At 39.6% G+C, this 24,791-nt stretch overlaps 1 protein-coding gene across 4 annotated transcripts in view; it reads left to right on the top strand.

The window, feature by feature from the left end:
• dyl (dusky-like) overlaps positions 1 to 24,461 on the top strand; it is a 52,710-nt gene extending 28,249 nt beyond the window's left edge. For 3 of the 4 annotated variants that reach the window (XM_043414049.1, XM_043414050.1, XM_043414048.1), the window contains exons 2-6: positions 3,378 to 3,462; positions 16,881 to 17,662; positions 18,070 to 18,387; positions 19,634 to 19,955; positions 22,092 to 24,461. In XM_043414049.1, coding sequence (XP_043269984.1) covers positions 3,394 to 3,462; positions 16,881 to 17,662; positions 18,070 to 18,387; positions 19,634 to 19,955; positions 22,092 to 22,502 — 1,902 coding nt within the window. In that variant the 5' untranslated portion in view covers positions 3,378 to 3,393 and the 3' untranslated portion in view covers positions 22,503 to 24,461. Of the gene's footprint in view, positions 1 to 2,053; positions 2,104 to 3,377; positions 3,463 to 16,880; positions 17,663 to 18,069; positions 18,388 to 19,633; positions 19,956 to 22,091 lie in introns of those variants that run through there. The other variant, XM_043414051.1, reaches the window with a different exon arrangement.
• Positions 24,462 to 24,791: the final 330 nt, after the last annotated feature.

Here is a 24,791-nt window from a genome sequence, read left to right as displayed (position 1 = left end):
GCTTTGATGTTTGTCAAAGCGAAAGTAAAAAAAATCGATTGTTTTCGGGAATGTTTTTAGGACGGAAATAACTCGCCATAGTGAACTCTTCGGTATAGTTTCAAGGATATTTCAAGAGTACAAAACATTTTTATAATGTGAGAAATACCAATTTGTACATGGTTTATGCGCATTGTCTGATTGTCGAAGTTTCTCAGCTGCGTACAATGTGGAGATCGTAGGTATTGTTTGCAACTAAAATTCCACATTTCTTTTTTCATTTTCATATTTTTTTTTTTCCATGCGAACCTATGAAATACCGAAAAAATTGCGAAATTCTATAGTTACAGCAAGTTGAAGTCATATTCTTTTTCTTTAAAAGCGTTTTTTTTTCAAACTCGCTAAAAATATAGAATTTCGCAATTTTTTCGGGTTTCTATTGGTTCATATGGAAGCGAAAAAAAAATTGGAATTTTCGTTGCAGACAATAATTACGATCTCCAGGTTGTACACAGCTGAGAAATTTCGACAATCAGAAGTTTGCTATGGTGAGTTATCTTCGTCTCTTGAAAAACATTTCCGAAAACAATCGATTTTTTTGACGCTCTAAAGCAGGGCCCTCCTCCAATGATTTTCCTATAAAGATTCTTATTATTTACGAATTTTTAAAAATTTGAATAATTTGTAAAATAATTTTAATTATTATCAAAATAATGATGAAAATGATGGCAATTAAATTGTTTTCTACAAAGATTACTACGGTTCCTGTTCCAATATATAAGAAACGTGTAATGTAAGAATTGAAAACTGTTGAAAAAAATGTTTCATCAGGTATGAATATGAATTTATTTGGCCAGATATACGAAAATAAGTTAAAAAGAAAGATTTCGAACGAGAAATAGATCCCAATAAAAACATTTCATTAGTCGTAAATAATTGTCGAAGGATAATTGATTGGTATTTGGTGAATGTATAAATTGATTTGTCGGGAGTGCGGGGAAAAAAAGTCGTAATTGATTTTTCATTCGAAAGGGGATTCTCGTTACCACACACGCTCTTTCTCCCGTGTCTCGCGCATAGTGTTCGTCACTCTGTCGAGGAAAACGAGGCGTGAACGCGCGTCGTGGGGCACCGACGAGAGTCTCTTTCACCTGTGCCCGTGGGACACACGCGAGCTGGTGAACGTGTACTCCACGCACAAAGCGAGACGTACGGAAAAAGAAGGAGTTCCCCCTCTCATCGGGGAGGAGGGAGTCCAATGGGCCCAGAGGCGGAAAGAACCAAAAGAGCAGAGGGAAAAAATTTCATCGTAAACCGTCTTTACACATAAACATAAAGTGAATAATTTTGGAGTCAATATTTTTTTACTCTCCAAATTTTCTTGCCTCGTTAATAATCGTAAAAATGAACAAAACATTAATATTATTCAGGCCCTCCTCAGGCTTTTTTCATTTTTGCTTCTTTGCAGAAAAATTATTCCTGTTTTTAGGATTAAAAACGAAGGATCGATCGAGCAATAATATTCAATCGATTTTTTCATCTCGTTTACAATCATTTGGAGGACTTTTTCGAAGGAATCTTGGGTTAGGGAGACGAGAAAACGTTAGTTCAAATTTGCACAAATTTTTGGAAGCACACATTAGCCATGCAGTAAGAGCTGGTTGCCTACTGCTGAATGGTATGCATGTGTACGCGCGGTGGGGCCTCACACGAACTATCGGAGGTACATATGCCGGAGTAGGTCACTGGGACGCGGCTCGTTGCCGCGACGAGTGGTTCTCGCAGGTTCAGTCAGTCCCCGCCGGCCACGACAGCCACTCTCTTGGGCCTTCAAGTCCCAATACGAGACTCGCTGGGCCACGACCCCACGAGGCGAACGATCGATAAAACAAACACGCTCGCAGTTGTGTCGTGGCGATTGCCAAGTCGATATTCATTCGTACAAACATAAACAAGCTTAATTACATGTAATCAAAGGCAAAGTAACTTTCAACTCGCAACTTGCCCTCGCGGGTGTCGATTCCTCCGCGAAATTACACTTTCCGGAAGTTCATCGGGACGACAGACTCGTTCGAAATTTAATTAGTGGCGGAGATCGCGAGACGGAAGTAAGGTGAACCAAAAGTGTGTTACTCGTACGAGTTTGTATCCCGTAATTGTAGTGCTCTGTGCGAAGCTCAATGGAACGCTGATTTTCATTTTGTTTTTAATTAATCGAAAGAGCCGCGATTCTGTTTTGTTTTTTCCTTCCCCCGAATGGAAAGAAAGTTGCTGCACTTGTTTCTATTGTTCACTTTTTTCCGTGCATATATACAAGTGAAGTCCTACGAAGTTGTACCTCTTTATCGGGCATCGCAGTGTTTTTAAATACAATTTCATCATTAACGTATCTTGGATTCGATCAATTTTTTTTCTCAACTCATCCGATTATGAATTTTAATCGAATCGAACGAAATGAAACGTGTTGGAAGTAACGAGATAAAAGAAACTGGTGTGAAAGGGACCCACCGAGAGGCGTGAATTAAAACGATTTCTCGAAATTGTTCCTCTTCTCCATTCTCTTCCTCGCTTCCTTCACGCATTCTCCTCCCCCCCCGACTTACTCGCCGATCATAAAGTGAAGCCCGCCGCATTTCATTCAGAAATCGCCGCGGTAACCTGCTCTCCTGAGATACGAGATACTGTGACCGGTGTCATGCGTCTTTGCCCTTGATGAATGATCGTCTTTGTGCTCCACGCGTTTCAACAGTCGTATACTCCGAATTGAGAACTTTTTGAAATATTAATCCGTCAGTGCGCCTTAAATTAATGAGTACGACTGTTGAATCTTCAGATTCTTCTCTATACGCGGCTAATAACGTTTTTTTTCGATCTTTCTTCATCATCCCTTTCATTCTCATCCCTGAATACACTTTTTCAAAGGTCTTCCAAGCCTAAGATATCGCTATACAAATCATCGTGCAGTTGAATGTAAATAGTGACAAATGTTATGACGACCCTGGACCACGAAAACGAAAATATTGCTCACAAGTTCGAATCCGCTTGAGGCAGATCAAAACTTTTCCGCCTCTCCAGTAAAATCCGTACGAACCGTTAGTACTTTTGTCCGCGTTCGTGCCCTCGCGAAAGAAAACCTTCGTCGCGTTGGCCCTTCGAATAATTGATTTACGAAGATCAATCGTTTGCAATAAAGAGAAAATAAATCGTCGAAAATATCGACTCCTCTCGCATACTGGAATTTAGGAAATTATCAATAAAAAACCAGTACGCAGATAACATTCTGCTGACAAATATCGTTGGAGGACTCGAGCGAATGTCAAACTGATGAAAATGTATTTAAACATCGTCCAATTCGGTCCGATTCGTGAATAAATTTGAACCTGTTTGTTTCATTGCAGAAAACAAACGCACACAATGGAGAGAACGCGGAGGAGTATACGAAGGACCATTCTCAGCTTATTATTGCCCCTGCTGCTAGCCTTAGTGAGTAAAAAATATGTAAAATTGAAAATAATTCACTAACATTTGCGTCTTGCGAGGCACATCGCGGTGTTAGAGTTAAGAACGCGGGGGTGGGGATCAAATGTTGGAATTACTCAAATTTCGAACAGCTGAATTCTCGAGTTTATAAACTTCGAATGATAATATGGAGACGGATAGATTCGACTGGAGCTTTGAATGCCGAAAGTAAATAAAACAGAAACTGCGAGGTTCGAAGCACGTTTACATCGAAAATAGAATGTAACAATCGCCCATAGGACGATGACTAAAATATCGATTTTTCGAAAATTCGACTATCAATCTTTCGATTCATAAATTACTACAGTCAGCGGTACTGTGAAAATTCACAATTTTGAAAATGTAATAACGAAATTCCAGATATTACTGAGGTTGAAATACTGAAATACCAAAAAGTCGAACAGTCAAAATAGCGAAACGTTAGAAAGTCGATCGATCAAAATAAAGAAATGCAGTGTAGCTCCAAATACACTCGTCTCACTCACTCACTTACTCGGACAGGTAATCTCCAATTATCGCCATTTTGACTTTCGCCTTTTCGAGCTATCGCTATTCCGCATATCTAAGTTTTATACACTCGAAAAATTCACTTTTTTGATCTTTTGCTACTCTATATTCTGGTCTGTCTGTAAAACAATTACTCTCCATTTTGAATTCGAAAATATGAACAATCGACTGTTCTACGATTCAGTTATTCGACATATTGAACCCCCTCCAAGAACGGTGCGAACGGGGTGACCATTTTCCAGTGTGAATTCAAAACGATCTCGGAAAAAAAAACGAATTGGCATTACATTATTGAATTAATGACGGATCCTCGTCCCTCGTGTTCGCATCCGTTGTCGAGGGCGTCGAGAGTCATCGCAGCCCCTAACGCAGTCCTCGAAGCTTCCACCAACTTAGATATCGAAGCAAAAAATTTATCGAAAAAGGATCCAGTCGAGAAAAAAGCTTCCGTTGAATTAGAACCGAGGAAGGACGAGTCATTCGACCGGAAGGGTTTATCGAAGCGTGCGATCGTGACCGCTCGATCCCCGAAAAATCCACCTGTAAAGGTAACTCCGGGGGAAAGAAAAAAACAAGTAAATTACGAGTTTGTCTAATGATCCTGACTTGGAATATCTCATGAGACAAATTCTTCACAAAGGGCGTACCGGCAAAACTTGCAACGCTGTTTTTTCCGGCATTAGATTCCGGGTCAACGAAAATTCTCGTGTGCAAATGGCAGCAGGTGTAAGTTAGGCCTTCTCTTCTGCAGCTCGTTTTATTTGCAATCGGGCACGTACCGCTCATTAACCATTGTAAATCGCGGAATGAAAAATGCATGTGTACATAAATACACTCACACAGGCACGCGCGCAGGCACGCACATTCGTAGCGGTGTTCGAATATACGACGGCGACGTTGCGTTGGGTTATCGCATACACACAGCTGGAGACACAAACGTATGATACACGAATCGAAATAGGTGGAAAGCAAAAAGGCGTAAATCTCGGAACTCGACGACTCTAAGAGCGCGACTTTGGCTCTTTTGTTTGTTAAAAGTTGAAGATACAGTACGTACACAGTACAAGAGAGCCGCCGAACCGAAGATAGTAGGTCACCGCGCCGGACGCAGTGCCTTCCTCCTCCTTTTCGAGAAAGAGTGGGGCCTCCTGCGTCTCCTTTTTCTCCTTCCTCCAGGGGACTCCCTTCGATGTGTGCACTTTCGTGGGACACACTTCTGCGAGAGAAAAAGAAAGAGGGAGAGCCACGAGCGTGCACTTTTCTTAAGGTGAGAGAGAAAGAGAGAATGTGCGTTTGAAGCGAGTACATCTGATACGAGCGAGTACCCGATGCAGTAATTCCACACGAGAATCAACTTTTTTAAAACTTCTTTCAACGACTCTCAGAGCAGCTTTCTTTCCTGAGAAACGTCTCTCGTCTCCCATATTACCCGTCACCCCGGCCTGACTTTATCCAGAGGCAATTGCACCTATGCTCCCGTCCTCTCTTTCTCTCTCGGGCTCTCCGCGCCTTCTTTTCTTTTCTCTCTCTCTCTCTCTCTCCGAGATCTTTCATCTGTCTCTCGACTCGCCGTCCACGACATCTCCAAGAGACATGCTCACGCAACTTCAACATCCTCCTCTTTTTCTCGTTCAACCCAGTGCTCGAAACACACACCCGTTTAATCCACTTCGTACTCCAGTTAACTAGTACAATCGGTTCTTTCGTGCTCGATAGCTGCAACATTTATTTCGAGAAATCGGCACCGTTTGTGTTATCTGCGGAGCTAGATTTTTCTGGATTTATCTTTCTCTGTTGCGGAATCGAATCTGCAACATGTTTTCAGCAATAAAATCTATCCGATTTCAGCCCCTTCGTTTCTATCGGTGTGACTTATTGGTTTTGTTAAGTTACTCGAAGAGAGAATACACGCCGGCTCGATTTCATGGTTGCTCTATCACGATCGTGATCGGAAGAATTTTCTCTACGTTCACGACTCCAAATATCTGAGATCCCCTCACTTTTCCCTTCAACGCTAATCGCTTTTTTGTATTTCACACCGGCTAATTTGCTCTCTACGTGACCTCTCAAGAATCGTTTAGGGCAAATGTCGAAGCACAGGCGCCTGCTTAACGGACGAATTTCATCGATCTTCCGTAGCGAAGATTTTGGTGCTCTCGATGCATGCGGGAAGGGAAAAGGGCTTTTGTAATTACGAGAGTCGGCGCATCCGCCGTCTCTTTCATCGTCGTTTATTCTTCTCGAAAATCCAAGAAAATCGTAGACTCTTCAGCTTACGCGATGGAGACGATGTTTGCTACTTTAAAAAAGTGGCAGGAATGAATCACCTGGGCGGAACAATATCGTTTGTGTCGGAATTCCCGCCAATGTTAATTTTTCAAAAAATATCTTCATACTTTTGTCCGAATGGTTCAGCATGAACGCAGAGGTTTGAACAATCGTATGCTTTTCAATGATATGGCACGCCCAATCCTTTATCAATTTCCTAAAATACCTAAAGTAGTTCGGCTAAAGTAGTTTTTTTTGCGGTAAATGATAGTTTAAGGTTCCCTGATAACGATGAGCACAGTTCCGGGACCTCTTACGTGGAAAAATTTTGAATTATTTCATTTATAATTTTGAGTTTTTAACATGGTACTCTATGGGAGAACTCACAATAATATTAATTGTGAAAAAATTGTACGGTGTGTTCGAGCTTCGGAAAAGTTTCTATCGTCAAAAAAATTTATCACAGATTCCATTTCTTTTAAAAAAAACATTACCTTACGGGGCTTTTAAGAAAGAAAACATGAGAAAACTTGAGTTTTTGACGCGTCGAAACCGGATGCCAGTCATTACGTTGGACTGCTGGTAACAGCTGATTGAACATCGAGCAAATTCGGGAATCGCGCGGGAATTTCATCAAATTTATTTTTGAGACTGACTCACGTGCTTTTATTCGTCCAGTAGCTTCGCTTTTTTTTTCATAAATTGACCATTCCTTTTTCTCGGTGCCGTAACACCGATATGAACTTTCTTTCGCACAATAAAAATGTTCTCTAGGTTATGTGTATTTCAAGTGTCACCGGTATCGACTCGATCACTAATTGGTCAAGTTGGAGTATAAATTTTATCTTTTATGATATTTTTAAAGCATTTTATTACATTTTTATGATAAAAATATTCTCAATGTAAGTATTTATCAATTTGATTAGTAATTTAGACTTAAAATTAATCAACACGAAGTGGTTGCAAACTCGACTAGTCATAGAACGGCCGAACTACTTTAATTATTTATCGGAATTAAGGAAACTCTCCGTTTTTGTTATTTCATATTTTTATGATTTACATAACAATATATCGGAATCTTATTTTCATTATGTACTCACATTCAACATGGATTATTTATTGACGAAGATTTGAAAAACGTATAAATTAGAGGGTGAGAAATGCTTCCCATTTGTTTCGGAAGGACAAAGATGAATGGGCGGCAGACCTAAAGAAATGTGTCTCGAGTTTATGACAGGTGCGTTAATGCGTATATCGACTGGAAAGACTCGGTCCGTCCAGAAGTAGCTGCAAAAAACGCGGAAGGGGCGGTTTTTTTGACGCGAGATGCGCGACGACGATTTCTTCTTGATATACGTTAGACGTTATAGTTGGAATAAGAGTGTTCTGTGCGCAACGGCGGGAAAAGGAAGACACAGAGGAGAGGTAGCGAGGAATAATGGAAGGGGGAGGCAGCAGAAAAAAATGGAGTTACCCTCGATTAGCCCAAATTACCTCAGCGGTTCCGACTCTTCTCATCTTACGCCTAAAGTCAAAGAAACTTTTCCACAGCCTAGAGAAGCATTTTCCCCGTTCCATTATCTCTCCTCTTCTTTCTTTTGGCTTCGGCGCCTCATTTTCCGTGAGCAGTGTTTATATATTTTGGTGAAAAATCCGCACAACGCACCTGCTCATCTGTCATAATTTTCACATCGTAACGTACACAAGTGTCAAGAATGCCAATTATAATCAATAACGACGAATGAAATAAGCGTTCGTCGTGTATGTCGCGACCAATTATGCCGAAATTGTGTATTTATTCGAAAAGTCTTCCCACTCTTCACAAAGATTTATTTCGAGTCATGAAAATAGTCTTAAATTGAGAAAATTAGTCCTCCCCATTTTAAATGACGGTAGTGTATTAACTCTCGATGAGAGAGGTCAAGTGAACTTGTTGATAATGATATGCATCGCATGAAAACATTAAGAAAATTAATTAATTAGATAGATCCGAGCCCCGAAAGGCTTTTCTCTTAATGTTTCGTCATAATGGAAGTGAAATCCTGATCGTTTACCGTCATCCATTGACAATTTTAAGGAGAAAAAGAGATAAGTCGAAAGAGGGAGATCGGCGAGAGGGGCAAAGAATAGAATGAAGCATAGTGACGCGTCATTCATCAAGTTGTAAGGCGCCTCTGTCTTCTCTGTGGTCCATCTACCGACCTTGCTCAGCTCTCCTGCGGTCGATCGCGGCTGCGCTCCTCCTACTCACGATTTCTCCCTTTTCTCTGTCGCTTCCAGTCCTTTTTTCAAACACCTACCACTTAGCTTGATGGCAGTGGCTTTTATAAGATTCGACTACCCTCTCCTGGGCTATTTCTCGGCTAGACCGCAGCCAGTGGCAGTACCATTCGATTCATTAGAAGCTGATGTCTCTTGGAGCACGATAGAATGTCCTGCAGCAGGGGTTACGAGTAATTCGTTGAGAAACGAACTTCACATTTATTTTCTTGCTTTATTAGGTCGAGTATAATCGTGTACGTCAAATGGAAAAATAGTTTGAAGTGGCTAAAAAAATGTCATTGATGTTTCGAATTTTTGAAACCATTCACGAAGAACACGCTCACGAAGAAAAATTTCCGGGCAATTTTCACTGCGAATTATACGCTAAAAGTTTGTGAGGATCTTCGTGATGGGCGTTTGCGAAATTTTCTAGTACTTAGAGCCGATGAAAAGTTGAGAAAATGTACGGCGAGGAGCACGTGAAAACCGGAAGTTTAGAGAAATCGAAAAAAAAGGAGAAATATTCGCGCTTAATTATCGTAACTTCTATAATAAGAGTTCAGAGTCCTCGTGGTTGTCATTTTATTCCTGGCAAAGTTTCCTAATACGTAGCTCGATTAGCTGTTCTCACCGGAGAATCCTCGTGGCGCACGAGAGTCTTTGGCGTCGCGGTCTTTTTCAATTATGAACCTTTTTCAATTAAAATCTCAGCGAGTTTTATTCACGCGCGCACTCACCGTTTCACTGGATATAGCGCAAATTCTATTATACGTTGCTCATTTACTTTTTTATCAGAAATGTCAGTGCAGCGTTAACCCAATTCTCATGGCTCTCGCTCCGTCACTCGCGTCACATTTTTTTTCCTTTGGTTGCTAATTTTATTTCTTTTTTCCAAGATTCTTTATCTTTCTCTTCATCGCGGTATTCGCGTGGTCGTACGCGGAGATGAGATCGCGCGAATATCATTACCGGAATATCCATGTAGACGTGCCAAAGTACTGGAAAACGCAATCATTCAACTTTCCAGTTCCTCATGAAATCTCTCGACGCAATAAGAAAATGCTTCAGAGCCTTTTTTCTTGCACTCACAGGACGCAATCCCTGTGAATAATTGAGTCGTTGATTGAAGCTCGAAAAACAATTTAGAGCATGATCATGTTGTTTAATTACACGGAGAAAACGAGGCCGAAAATTCTAGAGGAAAGTACTAGAAGTGTAGTGCCTCAGGATTGGAGCATCAATTCGGGGACAATAAGTAATAATAATTGTTTTGTCCACCATAGTAAAAAGACTAATACACATACCTTTTATTCGAAGGATTCAAGATTTTTTTCTGTACACGGAGAGACTTTTATAGCAAAAATTACTATGTTTTTATAGTAACGTCGGACCACATCGATATTATAATAATAATCGCTACAGAGTGTGTCAAATACTGCAAAAGTTTGGGGAACCATTACCACACTTCATAGTAAATAACGCGCTGTATTACATAAAAAATGAACACCGAGCGAATTTTTATCAAAAACATAGTAAATAATGAAATGATTTTATGAAAATTTAGGAGATAACATAGCGGTCGTTTCTCTGTGCTATACGAAAAATTGCATAGTTTCGTATTTTCCCTTTTACCGCACTGAATTTTGCTCAATAACATAGCAAAATTCATGCGCCCACAAATTATACGAGGCGTTGCGAGTATAAACATGAAAATTAACCAGTGACACATAGTAAAATCTCAAGCAATTTGTCCAGTCCAATTCACCAATTTTTAACATTTCGCCAAAGACATTCGGATATCGATACACATCGTTCGATGTAAGAATGTCGTACATAGTAAAATTTGAGATACCTGCTTTCGGCATTAAAATTACTATGCACTTTGGAGAAATGTAATAAAATGATAATATAGAACAGCACTGCTATAAAACATAGCAGATTTTTCTATGTATTCATCCGAAAATTCGTATAAAAGTCTCTCCGTGTACGAGTAAAAAATGTTTTCAGTCACTTCAAATGTTTATATTGTTAAGTATGCTTGAGCAACCCTGAAAAAAAACTATATGAATGGTAAAATGTCGTGTTTTATCATTCGTGTATTTATCATAGATTTTACTATGCTGAGAGTGGAAATTTGTGATTTACAATATATTTCCACTCATTAAGTGCTAGTCTGATACGATGAATGACACTCGAAAGCAAAACGAAATATAGTTCTCACGTCCATCATTTTTTGCTATTCACTGTTTAGAATTAAGGAGGGTGGATCGCGATGATACAATGTTGCCATGCTAAACCAAGTTTAAAAAATTAAGAATTTCAAAATGATAAGAATTTCATAAAATTTGGTAAATGTATTCTTTAAAAATCTATAACACAATATAAATTTTTTTAGATTTTTCTACCACATAGCTCGCGAGTAATTGAACACTAAAGTTCACTAAACTTCGACTTAAGGCTCAATTATTCGATAACCATTTGGTGAAAAAATTTGAAAAAAATTGTATTTGTATGCTTGATGTCAAAGAATGTTGTCACCAAATTTCATCAAATTCTGATTATTTTGATTTCGCGATCCACCCTCCTTAAAGGGACGAAAAATGGCTAAATTTAAAAAATACTATGCTGTTTGTAATCGGTGCGTAAATAATTTTAAAATTCTTGAAAAATAATGTATTACTCACAATACAAAACGAATCTGTTTTCTCCGTGTAGCACGTCGGAATTTGTACAAACGAACCCATGAATTTGTGGATAAATTTTGTTTATTTGATTATTCAAGCTCACACGAAGTGTATTTTCTATCTTATGTTATTTTGAGTTTTCGCAAATAATGCTACGGGTCGGGAATCCAAGAAGAGAGCGAGGGAAAGGAGGGCGAAGTAGGGATGAGGGCATGCGAGTAAGAGAGGAGAAACGGAACGCGGATATAGCTGGAGGACCCGCACGCGCGTTCTCGCGAAAGAGTTCGCTTTCTAAACACGAAACGGGTCACGTCCGATCAATTGTCTTTCCCTGTGTCTACCGTTGGGGGACATTAGCGGAGATGATTTTCCACTTCCTTACCGCCAGGGCACCCCTATTTTTGGGGGCAGCGCGGGGAGACGCGCAGACATGAATTTTCTGTCTTCCTCTTCCAATATTTTCCAGTTCCTTATAATCTGAGAAGCCGTTTGATAAAATACGAAAATAGAGATACTGAAATTCACCAGAGTAATCTCAGGATTTGACTTCTTCATCCTTTTTCTCGCCATAAAAATAAAAAAAACATATTTCGAAAGTCGAATTTGGTAGACTTTTGGTCGACAAGAAACCTGAGACGTCAATGTACTTTTTTATCTTCAAGTTAAATAAAGATAATTGAATTAGAGGCCGCAAAAGGGCAAAGCGATGACCTACTTTTCTCGTGTAAATTTGAAAAGTTACTCTCGCGTTTACAGTTACTCGAGAATTTCTAATTTCTCGACGTGTATACTCGGTTCGGGAATTTGTGAGTTGGGAGACGAAAATTTATCTGGAAATTCAGGGACTGAAGCAATTCAAGCACGTCAACTGTTTGCTACTGGTTCGTAGGTATTTGGTCACGAGTGAACGGGAAATATCCGAGATAAGTTTTACGGCGAGGAAATATAAAATACCTCGATCTTATCGGATCTCGTGCCAGCGACTCGATCAAGCTTGTCACGTTCTTCCGATGCTGCTCAGGGGATAAATTGTACCAGTACTGTGCGGCACAGCTCTTTAAATCCATGATGCTTCACTTCTGTAAAAAGAACGATAACAGAGAAAGAGAGAAATCTTTTTATTGCTCCTCCGAATCTCCAACGAGCCCTCGATTATTTCAGTTCGATTCTACTTGCACCAAAAAATATTTCCAGTTCGTTAAAGTTCTCGTGCCCGCCGCGAGAGGCTTCGAAACAAAGAAAATATAAATCGTAGTATTTTGTCAAGGTCGAGATTTCGAGCTTCTCCGTTCCGGCAACTCGGCTTGGCCGAAACGAAAGTTGTCAATTAACTAAATTCTGGGTTAAACGGCGAGCTCACATTTTTTGTCGGTGCATCAAGGATCTATCGTGCTGGCAGTCGATCCATAAACCTTAATATGGCTTTGAAACATGTGTGAGAAGTCGATGTGTTGATGGGACACCGAGAAACGCACGAGAAATCAGGTTTCTATTCCAAAACACAGGAGACAAGGAGATCGTCGATCGACCTGTCCTAATCCGCAGATACATGGACGCAAACTTGTTGTATACGTATATAGTAACGTTGGAAAGACGAGGTTAACCCAGAATGCGAGAGAAGTCGCCCAGGGCGTTGTTCCCTCGTCACGTATACGCTTTGTCCATGTTCCATACATCTTCGATGTATCCACATTCTATATATTCGTTTCTGAGTGTGCTATAATATCCTAACAAATTCTCCTCTAGAACCGGCGAATCAAGAAAAATTGAGAACGCAAGCAGAGAGCGAGGACTTCCTGAGATTGACCGGGCCAACCCAAATTTTTCTTATTTATGTATTCATATATTATATTTTCTCTCGTTTTTTTTCTTGTATGTGCGCGCTGTCAGATGGCAGATGCGTCGATTTTTTTTCAACCAACTTCTTTAAATATTCACGGCCTCGATCGATTCGGATTAAAGTTAAAATTTTTCTCTCACGAATTATTGACCCAGTTTTCATTGAGCCTCCGGAGCGACGTCACCGCGGTCTTTGACACACTTTTTACTTTCCTCAATTCCGTTATCAGATCACTAATTAATACGGATGTGAGATTCTCCATTTGATTTATTCGAGATCGTGTCGAGAGATGCTGCAACAACGTTCGTAAACGTTTCTCCATTGATTGGGGTTTCGTTGTTTTTTAGTTCGCGGAGTACAACGAAAATCGATTTTTGGTTGGCTGAGTTTCGAGGTACGATAGACTTGACCTACATGAATTATTTTTTGGGTGCAGTGCCCTCTGTCAAATATCGTTTAATTTTTGTCGTCGCAAAGAAAACTCGATTTGTTGGCATCACGCTCAATTGCCGTATCTATATATAGCGGTGTCGGGTCCAAAACGTTTGAGGAATTCGAAATGCGACGCGAGTGGCCTGCATTCTCTTGAGCGTTTCTTCTTCTTCTTCCTCTCCTCGTCCTGTGTGCTTCTCATTTTTCTGTTCTGGTTTTTTACATGTTCGCAATATTCGCAACGTACCGCGGATACTCGGAAAAACCGCAAAATAATAAATTTCACTGTTATTCCTGAACCTTTCGTTCTCTCTTTTTTCATTCCATTATAAATAATAAAAAAAGGGAATTGTACAGAAGCGGGGCTCCACCTGCAAGAGGGCTGTTCTTTTTACGTTCTTGATGAGTAAGAGACTTGATAAAAAACAATATTATAGTGGCGCGTTATTAGCCCGAAAAAAAATAAAAAATTTTTTCTTGTAATTATTTATGATCGTGGCACCAGTTGTAATCAGCTTGTAATTTTTTTTACGACTTCTTCGTCCACTGAAAAAACATAACTAGTCATGTTACATTGGCGCATGACCTTTTCATTGATGAAAAAATTAAAATTTCTTTTTTTCAACTTTTTTGACCACGATAAATTTTAGTGAGGGGAAAAGGAAAAAAAAGACGAAGAGGAGGTAAAAAAATTAAAATACGAAATAAGGAAGGTACTTCAAACCCATCCAACAATTCCACACACACACATCGAAGGCGCTCCAAACCCACCCAACGATTGCCAACTTCCGCCACTAAAAAATACATGCCACAGTATAGTCCTGAATTCGTAAAAAAATATTTGAAGCCGAAAAAAATATACAAATGAAAAAAAACATGAGAAAGATCGTTGAGAAATGCATTTCATTATCGATTAGTAAAAAACTTTTGACAAAATATCGATTTCGCGGTTGAAATACCAGAAAGAGACTGAAACGAATTGAAGCGGTACGATTCCATGAGTGATCGCGCAATCGACGCAATCCCTTTATCCTCATGACTCATTTAATTTGAATAAATTTGATTTCGAATGGAAACAGTGTCACGCAGTCTTTGTTTGGAGAGTGGACGTTAATTTCAGTCGAAATTCTACGAGAGCTTGATCCATATCACAATTGTTTCCGTTATACTGGCTTATTTTTGTTTCTAAGACTTTCGAAATGAATTCGGCTCAGGATTTTCTCTTGGATTTCAAAGCGCGCTCACGTGCGTATGACATAAAGCGTTAATTCATGTCGTATCTACGTGTGTACACTCTCACATACAGAGACCCTCTTTATTGCCTGTACTATATGTGAATATATGAAAGTTTCACAATTTACCTGTAACAAGCTTTGGAAAGCCAAAACAGAGTAATTGCTTTAACAGCTACGTGCGTGGAGTACATCACTTCTGTCCTTGTTAACAGAGTGTCTGCTTGACAGCGCAACTTATAATTAAGCTGTCTTGATTCTTTTTCACTTCTATGGTTAATTAAGGTATTAATTTCGAAAGAAAGTGGTTCACGTTACAACTGAGGTGACTAAACAATTTATCGAGGCCAATTTATACGCGTCAGGAAATAATGTTATTCGAATACCTTAAGTCTGGGTCTGAGTTTTTCATGACGCTGAAGTTTGCAACGTTGAAGTCTAACGAAATGATATAAAAAATTACTCCAATAATTCTCCAATTCTTTTACCTACACCAATGATTCGTGAAGTAAAAAATTGATGAATTATTAATGTTATTTTCGTTAAGGAAGTTGAGGCATTGGAATGAAAATGATGTCATCGCTTTCACACCGATTGCATCTTATAAAGTGAAGTGTAAAAAAAAATCAGTTACATTTTCAGACAGTTTAGGAGCGTCATTGCTGAGAAAAATCAGTAACAATTTGGGACAAATAACATGTAACCTTATGAAGTCAAGACAAATTCATCCGTTAAAAATGATGCTAAAAATATGAAGCTTTTTGGGCAACATGAGCAAGGCTTGCCGAATAATGTCAATTTTTTCAGATTTATTCGGAGATTTGCTGAGATTATACTAATAATAATAATCTGTTTCCCGTGCAGTTTTTTGAGGCTAGGATCGTCACCGTCCGTGTTTTCGACCGAGCTTTCACCAGTTTTTCGTCTTTTTTTGTCCCAACTTTTCTTAAAAAAAAGGAGGCTCGGTCGCGAATGTCTGCGCAACAGAAAAAAATAATTTTTTAATATCTTATAGTTAGATTATCAATAATGACATGTGCGAAATTTCAGATGGGGTCATCGACCATTTAAGAACGAAAAAAATAGTGAAAGTTAGGATTTTTAACACGGGTCTTATGGAAGAGTCACTCTCAAAACGCGTGTTCTAAGGGATATATATGCACTTACGCAACAGAAATAAACGAAAAAATAGAGTATTGTTCTCCAAATCGTAAGGATTCAGAATATATCAAAAAAGTTTGGAGTTATCGACCTAACTAAAAAGATATTGACTGTTAAAATGTCTACAAACTCGATGTTCTGGGACGTTTCGTGACGGTGAGACGATTCCGCAACGTCATAGAAATCAGATGTTCAGCACAGCGCTGAAGCGCATGCGCGATATTTGAAGCATCGACTGTCTAACCTGGAATTTGTAAAAAAATACACGCACGTCCGGGCGTGTGTATACGCGTACATAGAGGTTAAAAAAACGAATTAATTGTATAAAAACGACAAGTTTTAACGATTAACACAATTTATATACTTATTTTCCAACAATGATAAATAATGTTATATATCACAGGTAATGAGACCGAAAAAAAATCGTAATAGATCGTTGAGTATTTCTGTATGAAATCAAGTCATTTTTAGCTGTTGAATTATTTTCTCTATATTTCGACGTTGCCACTTTTTTGTGAGCAGGATCGTAACGTCAAACTGTACCTTTTTTCTGATCTTTTTTTATTGATGTGTGACTGATTATTTTTGTTTTAAATGATTAATAATCGTTTTATAATGCATTCTGGTAATGCAAATATGCGCTTTAAAAAAAAAAAACGGGGTGCCCCGTTCATGCACCCACAGAACCCGGCCCTACGCGACCGAGCTTCCTTTTAGTGTATGCAACGTTGCCAAACTGTAAACTAGCCTAACTTTTGAAAGGTACAGGTCATAACTTTTGGGTAAAAAAAATGATTGTACGGCCTCAACTTCCTTAATTTCGTTGGACTCCAACGTTGCAAACTTCAGCATCGTAGTTTTTGACAGTTTAATTTCCACGTTAAAGATCCTATCGGTTCGCTAACATAGATTGAAACAAAAATAAAAATTGTTTACCCAGAATATGACGAATGAACTATTAAGTGCTGATGAAAAATGAATTTGTTTTTGTTGCAGAGCGTACATTGCGAGTCACCGTTAGTTGACAGTAGCGCGTTGCCTCTCGAGCACAGATCGGTATACGGGCCACCAGCTCAATATGGCCCACCACAGTCTCACGGCGCGGAAGAGAATTGGCCCTTGGCATCACCGGACACGCCACAAATAAAGCATCTTCAAGTGCAGTGTGAAAAGACGCACATGCGAGTGAACGTGGAATTCGATCGTCCGTTTTACGGGATGATATTCAGTAAAGGTTTTTACTCGGATCCTCATTGCGTTCATTTGAAGCCAGGAACCGGTCATTTGAGCGCAACGTTCGAGATATTTTTGAATTCCTGCGGTATGAGCAGCTCGGCGAATCACAATGCTGCCGCTTACGGAGCACCGACGCCGTCCGGAAGTTACGTCGAGAACACGATAATTGTACAGTACGATCCTTACGTCCAGGAGGTTTGGGATCAGGCTAGAAAATTGCGCTGCACGTGGTACGATTTTTACGAGAAAGCTGTCACATTCCGACCTTTCCAAGTCGACATGCTTCACGCCGTTACCGCTAACTTCCTCGGCGACAATTTACAATGCTGGATGCAAATTCAAGTCGGGAAAGGACCCTGGGCGTCGGAGGTTTCCGGTATCGTTAAAATCGGACAGACCATGACGATGGTGCTCGCCATCAAGGATGACGAAAATAAGTTTGATATGTTGGTGAGAAATTGCGTTGCTCATGATGGCAAAAGAGCACCGATTCAACTCGTCGACCAATATGGATGCGTCGTCAGGCCCAAGATCATGTCCAGGTACTTAACGCCTTCCACGATCAGTTAACCCCTAGTGTGCATCTGGGGTCAGGTTGACCCCAACATTTTTTTAACCGAAAAAGTGCTTTTTACGCGCACTATCAACTTTGAGCACGTTTTTGAACAGTGAAAAAAGATTTTTTTGGAAATCCGACTTTGCAGCCTCAAAGTTGGATCAATTCACTGCAAAAAGTGACTAAACCTTTTATTCCGAAAAGCGCATAGTTACCGAGATATTCGGTGTCAAAAATGACTTGGGGTCAGAGTGACCCCATGTGCACGAAATGCCTCGCTGCGAAGGTGTGCACACTAAGGGTTAATCTAACAATAAAATGAGATAATACTCGGTTACAAAACGAAGAAATTTCTTCTAATTCTCGGTCCTTTTCCCCATCGTTTTTCCGCAGATTCCAAAAGATCAAGAACTTCGGACCCAGCGCATCCGTCGTCAGTTTCGCGTACTTCCAGGCTTTCAAATTCCCCGACAGTATGAACGTCCACTTCCAGTGCGTTATCCAAGTGTGCCGCTACAACTGTCCCGAGCCGAAGTGCGGACATCCGGGTCTCGAGTACGGTGCCCCTTCGGCGTCGATACCTCAGGAATACGGCGCACCGGTTCATCAGGGTCTCTCCGGGGATTACGGAGCACCGCCTGTTCCTGAATACGGAATTCCTCCGGCATATCCTGATCCGCGTCATCCAAGTGGGCCAGCTGGAGCTTACAGGTAGAAAATTCGAGTTATTTCCGGCGGAAATTTCACGCAATGAAATATCATTTCTTATAATTACTTCGAAGTAGTTTACAAGTTTTTCCAATGAGTTGTCAAATTAGTTCCGAAAATCATAGTGCTCGCGGTGCAGGAAATGAGAATCGTTCGAATCATTGACGCAGGTGCCACGACAAAACTTGGCTCGAGCCCGGCCCGACGACTCAAAAAAATGTACATTTTCAAACACGAATTCTCAGGATTCGAAGTACGATGAAAGATGCAAATTTTTCAAAAATTATTGCCCAGAGAATCGAGTAGCGGATACCGGGGCAAAACGGGATGCCTAAGAAAATATTGAACTTTTTAGAAGTTTGGGAAGCTCTGCCTATTTTTTATTCCCAAAAACTAAGAAATGTATTCTTTTCAATTAAAAAAAAAAAAAAAATTCCGAGGCAAAAAGGGGTACCTCTCGAAAACTCACGAAATTTTTTTTTACTATGATTTTAATTCAATGTACATTGGGTGCATTTTGCACCCGTAACCGAGTGCTCCCGACTTACCGCTGTAAGCGTTGAAAGTGATCTCAGCGCTTACGGCGCTCAAACGTAAGTCGAGAGCACCCTCTGTAATTCAATTAAAAATTAATGATACGAATAATAACGGAGATTGCCAATGTTTATTTTGTAAAAAATTGTATTCTTTATCCACTGAATCATGGATTCAGTGCCAAAATTGTGCGGAGTGGGCGCATGATTCGTGTGCAGCAGGTGTAACCACACATGATGGTCCGCAAACATATATCTGCGATAACTGTCGTAGACAGTAATCTGCGAAGCAGTAATTGCAGATATACAAATACTTTTTGTATATCTGTGCAAAAACGTTTTCACTTTGGAAGTGATGTAAAAAAAGAGAATTTGAAAAAAACGAATTTTTTGAAAAAAAAAAAATCAAAATCCAAAAAACAAAACAAGGTAGTTTGGAAAAAATATGTTTCATGTTCTTTTCGGACGAGTATAAAAATTGAAAAAAAAAAGACAAAAAAAAAATTTCTCTCATTTTTCGGGTATCCCGTTTTGCCCCGGTCTCCCCTACTTCGATTTTTCATACAATTCCGTAAATTCATGTTTCAATGGCGCGGAAATTGAATTATTGAAATTTTTATTTTTTTATCAGATTGAAAAGAAAAATCTAAAGGTACTGATTTGTAAAGGATTAAAAAATGAGAAAAGCGTCAAGTTTTTATTCTTCCGATGTGCAGTGAGCCGAATCCTGACGTAGTGCCAGCACCCCAGGCACAGACTTCGTCTTCGTCCCCAAGTTCGACTCCGGGCGACTCGACGGCAGCCGCGAGTTCACCACAGAGCCAAAGCAAGGACAGCATACATTTGCCTCCGCCTCCACTCCCGGGTCATCCTGCTGGCGCTTATCAAACCGTGAAACGAAAGGGCACAGTGGGCTCCGACGAACTCGAAGGTAATCTCGCTACCCTCGGTGGACGACCGAGATCCGTTGAGGGTTTACCCGCTGAGTTACGAGGTGCCAGGAGACGAAGACACACCGAGCTGGCTGACAATGACCCTGTAAGCAATGCATTTATATTTCATTATTTAAATTAGTGAAAACTCAGTCATCGGTCCCTTCAAAATAGATCGTGGGATTGACAGACGGATCGAATACTTTGCAAAAAGATATAAAAACCGAAATGCAGTAGTCAATTGCTACTGATCGTGTTTATTGGAAAATTATCAAAAGAAATTCATGAATTTGTGCCAAGTACAATTGAGGCCTTGTAGACACTTGGAGAGGGCGTAAAAACGTGATTTTCTTGACTTTTTTTCGACAAGAATAAAAATGTTTATTGAAACACTGTGAGTGATATTCATTGGTACATATATTCGTGTACTTGTGCAATTTTTTTAATGAAAAAATTTTTCAAAATGGCGGAACTCCAGCAGTATTCCAGTAGCACGTTTTTTTAAGCATCGCAGTTGCGGTGGAGATGACGATTAAAAAACTATTAATCCGATCCATACCAAATTTATACCACTCAACAGTTTGACAAAAAATTCATTTTTTGAGGTGCTGAATTTTCCGTTTTTTTGTTAAAATTTTTTTTTTTCAACAAAATATGAAATTCTTCATCCACCGTGTCCACCGCAAAGGTATTTTTCAAAAAACACGATTCTGAGATAATCGCGTTTAAAGATTCAAGTATTAGACGACGTGCGCACCGGGCGGTCGGTTGAAATACACGTAGCGACGAATCTGATGCTCCGATCTTTATGAAATTTCGTGAGAATATTCTTCAATCATTGTACTTGAAGAATATCTGAAATAAAATTTCTATTTGCCCGCCCATCACAAGTGTACATAAGCCCTTAATGTAATTGGCGAATCCGGACGTTAAATTGGTCAAAAATAAAGGAAAAATGAAAACATTGTCGAATTGACAATTAAGGAGTTTCGGTACAGAAGTCAAAATATTAAGAAATTGATCAAATTTGGTGATAATGTTCTTCAACATCAAGTGCGAAAACACAAATTTTTTCAAAATTTTCTTCTGTTTAGTTATCGAGTAATTACGCATTAAAGCAGATTTCTTATGCCTGGAATGTATACCTATATATATGGAAGCGCTATGCTTATACACGTGAACTTTAGTGATCAATTACTCGATAACTGTGTAGAAAAAAAATCTTAAAAAATTTGCATTGTCAAATTTGGCACTAAAGAATGTGTTCACCAAATTTTATAAAATTCTAAACTTTTTGAAATTTTTTATGTTTTTAGCATGGTTTAGCATGGCAACATTGTATCGCCTGTACCGAAACTCCTTAAGGGTGAATGATACAAAAGTCGAAATAATTAGAAATTGATCAAATTTGGTGATAATGTTCTTCAACATTAAGTGCGAAAACACAAATTTTTTCAAAATTTTCTTCTGTTTAGTTATCGAGTAATTACGCATTAAAGCAGATTTCTTATGCCTGGAATGTATACCTATATATATGGAAACGCTATGCTTATACACGTGAACTTTAGTGATCAATTACTCGATAACTGTACAGAAGAAAAATCTTAAAAAATTTGCATTGTCAAATTTGGCACTAAAGAATATGTTCACCAAATTTTATAAAATTCTGATCATTTTGAATATTTTTATGTTTTTAGCATGGTTTAGCATGGCAACATTGTATCGCCTGTGCAATATATCCTTAAGGAAGTTGAAGCGATATATATAGGACATCATACGAAAAATACATTAGATTTTATTATTCCAAAATAATGAATTGAAAATTTACGTGAATCTTCTTGAATAGCGCTTAATTATGAGTGAAAAATTCGAGGAGGTTTCACCGCCTGGTAATCGAGATATTCATTGTCGAAAATGACAAGGTTAAACATGGGCTCTTATGGAAGCTTTCAAAAAATTGCAAACTTCAACAATAAATATCTCAATTTCACGACGGTGAACCATCGGCATATCCCGCCAGAAGTTTAATACTGTCTTAAGCTTTCTGTTTAAAAAATTTTAATGTGCAAAGTTGGAAAATAGTTTTAACATGAGATACGCTTCAACCTCCTTAACTAAATCGAAGCGATATTTCCATCGTTATTTCGTTATTCCGATGCTATTGCCGGGAAACTCGAATTTCTTATTCGAAGCAACTTTGTCGCATCGACTCCATTAACGCCACCTCCTTTTCGTTTTTCAGAGCCTATTCCACACGGTGACTCTCGTATCGTCACACGTATACAAACGCGCCGCCCAAGAGATGACGGACGTAAATACATCGAGAATAATTCAAGTGGTGGCGCCAGGAGACGTGAATTTTGCGCTCGGTACGACAAACACGAGTAACGACACAACGGTAGTCATACAAAACGCGAGTGCATCGACCGATCCCGAAACGATTTGTATGTCATTGCCCGGTTTCGTCGGGGGTCTCGTAATGTTGTTGTTGGTTATAGTGGTGGCGTCGCTCGTCGCAGCATTTTTATTTGTTCGAGTTCGTGCCGTTGATCGAAAGAACGCCGGTATGACGAATACCGGTTTCGCGCATCCGGTTTATGCGCCGGAAAATTGCGGTATGCCGAATCCCGAATTCGTCAAGGTCGCCAATTGATTTGTGAAGTTTCACGAAAAGACTGCGAGAAGTGTGGATCGAATGAGAGGGAGGAAGAGAGAGAGAGAGAGAGATGAAGAGAGTAAAATTAAGAGAATTTCGGATGATCGCAAACGAGAGCGATGGATCGGTGAAAATAACAAAGAGTTCAATAGTTCGCTGACGAACCGTCGAGTTCGCTGCTCTCCGAAAGGATTCTTCCTAACTCGAGAGATTTCTGTTCGAATTTTCTCGCAGAATGTTTCGTATTTTTCTGTCGAACGGACAGTGAGACGAGAGAACGAAGTTTGTCGAGTCTTCGACGTTGATATTTGGGAAAATTGATGTAAATATGAGACGAAAGAATGAAGAAAATTTAACGCGACGTGAGTGAGTAGGAGAGACAGGGGCGAATGAAAAAATCTCGTTGAAATGAGTGATCGAGAAGGCGAAGAAAATAAAAAGGAGCGATTCGTCAAACGCGAGGAGGGGAGAGAGCCGCGAATTATTCGCGTCCAGCTTCACCAATGAGTGTCCGCCCTCGTTAATGCCTTTTTACTCAAAGCTTCTCAGTTGAGAATGGTTTTTTTTCGTATTTTCTTTGGCCGTACGTGACAGGAACGCGGTATTGATAAATGTTTTCAAGGCTTCGACTTTTAGCATTATTTTTCTTTATCTCGATGGCGACGAGACTCGGAATGAAGCCTCCGGTGGAGCTGGATCGATTATCGTGGCTCTGGATAATGATGTACATAAAAAAAAAAAAAAAAAAAAAAAACAAACGATGAAATGAACAGAGAATCTCTCGCGGGGATCGAACAGAGATAACTTTGCCCAATACTCGCCAGTTTATTCCTGCGACCCAATTGTATTTCCCTTCCTTCGATTTTCTTTTCCATCCTTCGCACCATCACCATTCTATTATTATTATTATTATTATCATTATTATTATTAATATTATTATTATTGTTATTTATGCTCGCTAATGACTTTAACGACTTTTCTCATCGTCATTATTCTCACTCTTGATCTCGTGAATCTTTCGATTTTTCACTCTCGTCTACTCAACATGTTTTATTTATTATAATTTATGTTAGTTAAAAATATTGTCCCCCGGAAAGGAAATTCGTGGACGCGGACGTGGATTTCGAACTCGCATGGAAAAGAATTTGGGCTTAATCGAGTGTCTGGTTCATATGATAGGAAAAGCTCCAAAGACGAGAAAAGCGAAAGACTCGCGAAATCCCTCGGTTTTCTCACATTCGCAGTCATTTTTTCTTCTTTATCTTCCTCCCTCTCTTCGCCCCAATCTCGTCATCTTTTTTCCTCTCTCGCGACCAAAAAAGCCCCCGAACGAACGAAAAACGGAGCCTTTCGCCTCTTTTTATTCAACGCGAACTCGTCTCGTTTGAACTCTTTTTCTTGCTGTACGACTAACGCGACAACGCCGCGAATATTCGAAGCGACGCGGCGCACGGTCGTTCCTAACCTAACTTATTGCTCGAAATCGCCAAGTCAACCCCCCGAAAGAGAGAAGGAGAGAACGAGCCATTTTCTCAGTTCGAGCTTTTCTCTTTCTCTCTTTCGCTCCATCCCCACTTTTCCTTAACCCCACACCCTTTCCCACTTTCCCTAGTTGACCCTAATCATTATATTCCCCGGCTATAGAGGGAATATGTTTTACGTACGTGTCTTAAGCACACATTCACACAAATACGCGCGGATAACTATACCCAAAAACAAAGAAAGAACGTAGGGAAATGTAGAACACACCGGCTCGAATTTATGAGCGAACGAAGAGATTCGGGAGGAAAAAAAACGTATACGCTGACACATACACTCACACGACGTTACCTACACATAGGAGACAAACGCAGATCGCCCGTTGGACGATCTTCATCCGCCTACGCGCAACATCATTCGTATAATTATATTTTTTGATAAATATCTTGAGTAAACGATAAATTTTATTTATAAAAAAAAATATTTGCAGTTTCATCATTGGAACCAGCTTCGAAATCCTTAATCCTCCGATTTTTATAATCGAAAATACTTTGCATTGGCCATGTGAATTTCACGATCGTCTATTATCTTTTCTATTTTTTTGTATTCCTCGGCCACGTCGTAAAGACTGTTGTCCGGAGTTAACGCTCCGCCTAAACTCTCGAATTCGAAACGACTTCTCAGCATACCAGGAAGACCCTCCGAGGACTTGACCGAGTAGGAGGAAAATGGTTTTTCGAAATTGACTATCGTTCCCAACTCGATGCTGGAATTTTCAGGGAATTTATTGTTCGGTTATGGCTGCCA

Source organism: Venturia canescens, chromosome 3 (genome assembly GCF_019457755.1).
Source record: "Venturia canescens isolate UGA chromosome 3, ASM1945775v1, whole genome shotgun sequence".
Taxonomy (NCBI): domain Eukaryota; kingdom Metazoa; phylum Arthropoda; class Insecta; order Hymenoptera; family Ichneumonidae; genus Venturia; species Venturia canescens.
The sequence above is the reverse complement of the archived record's forward strand: the minus strand, read 5'-3'. Positions and strand labels throughout refer to the sequence as shown.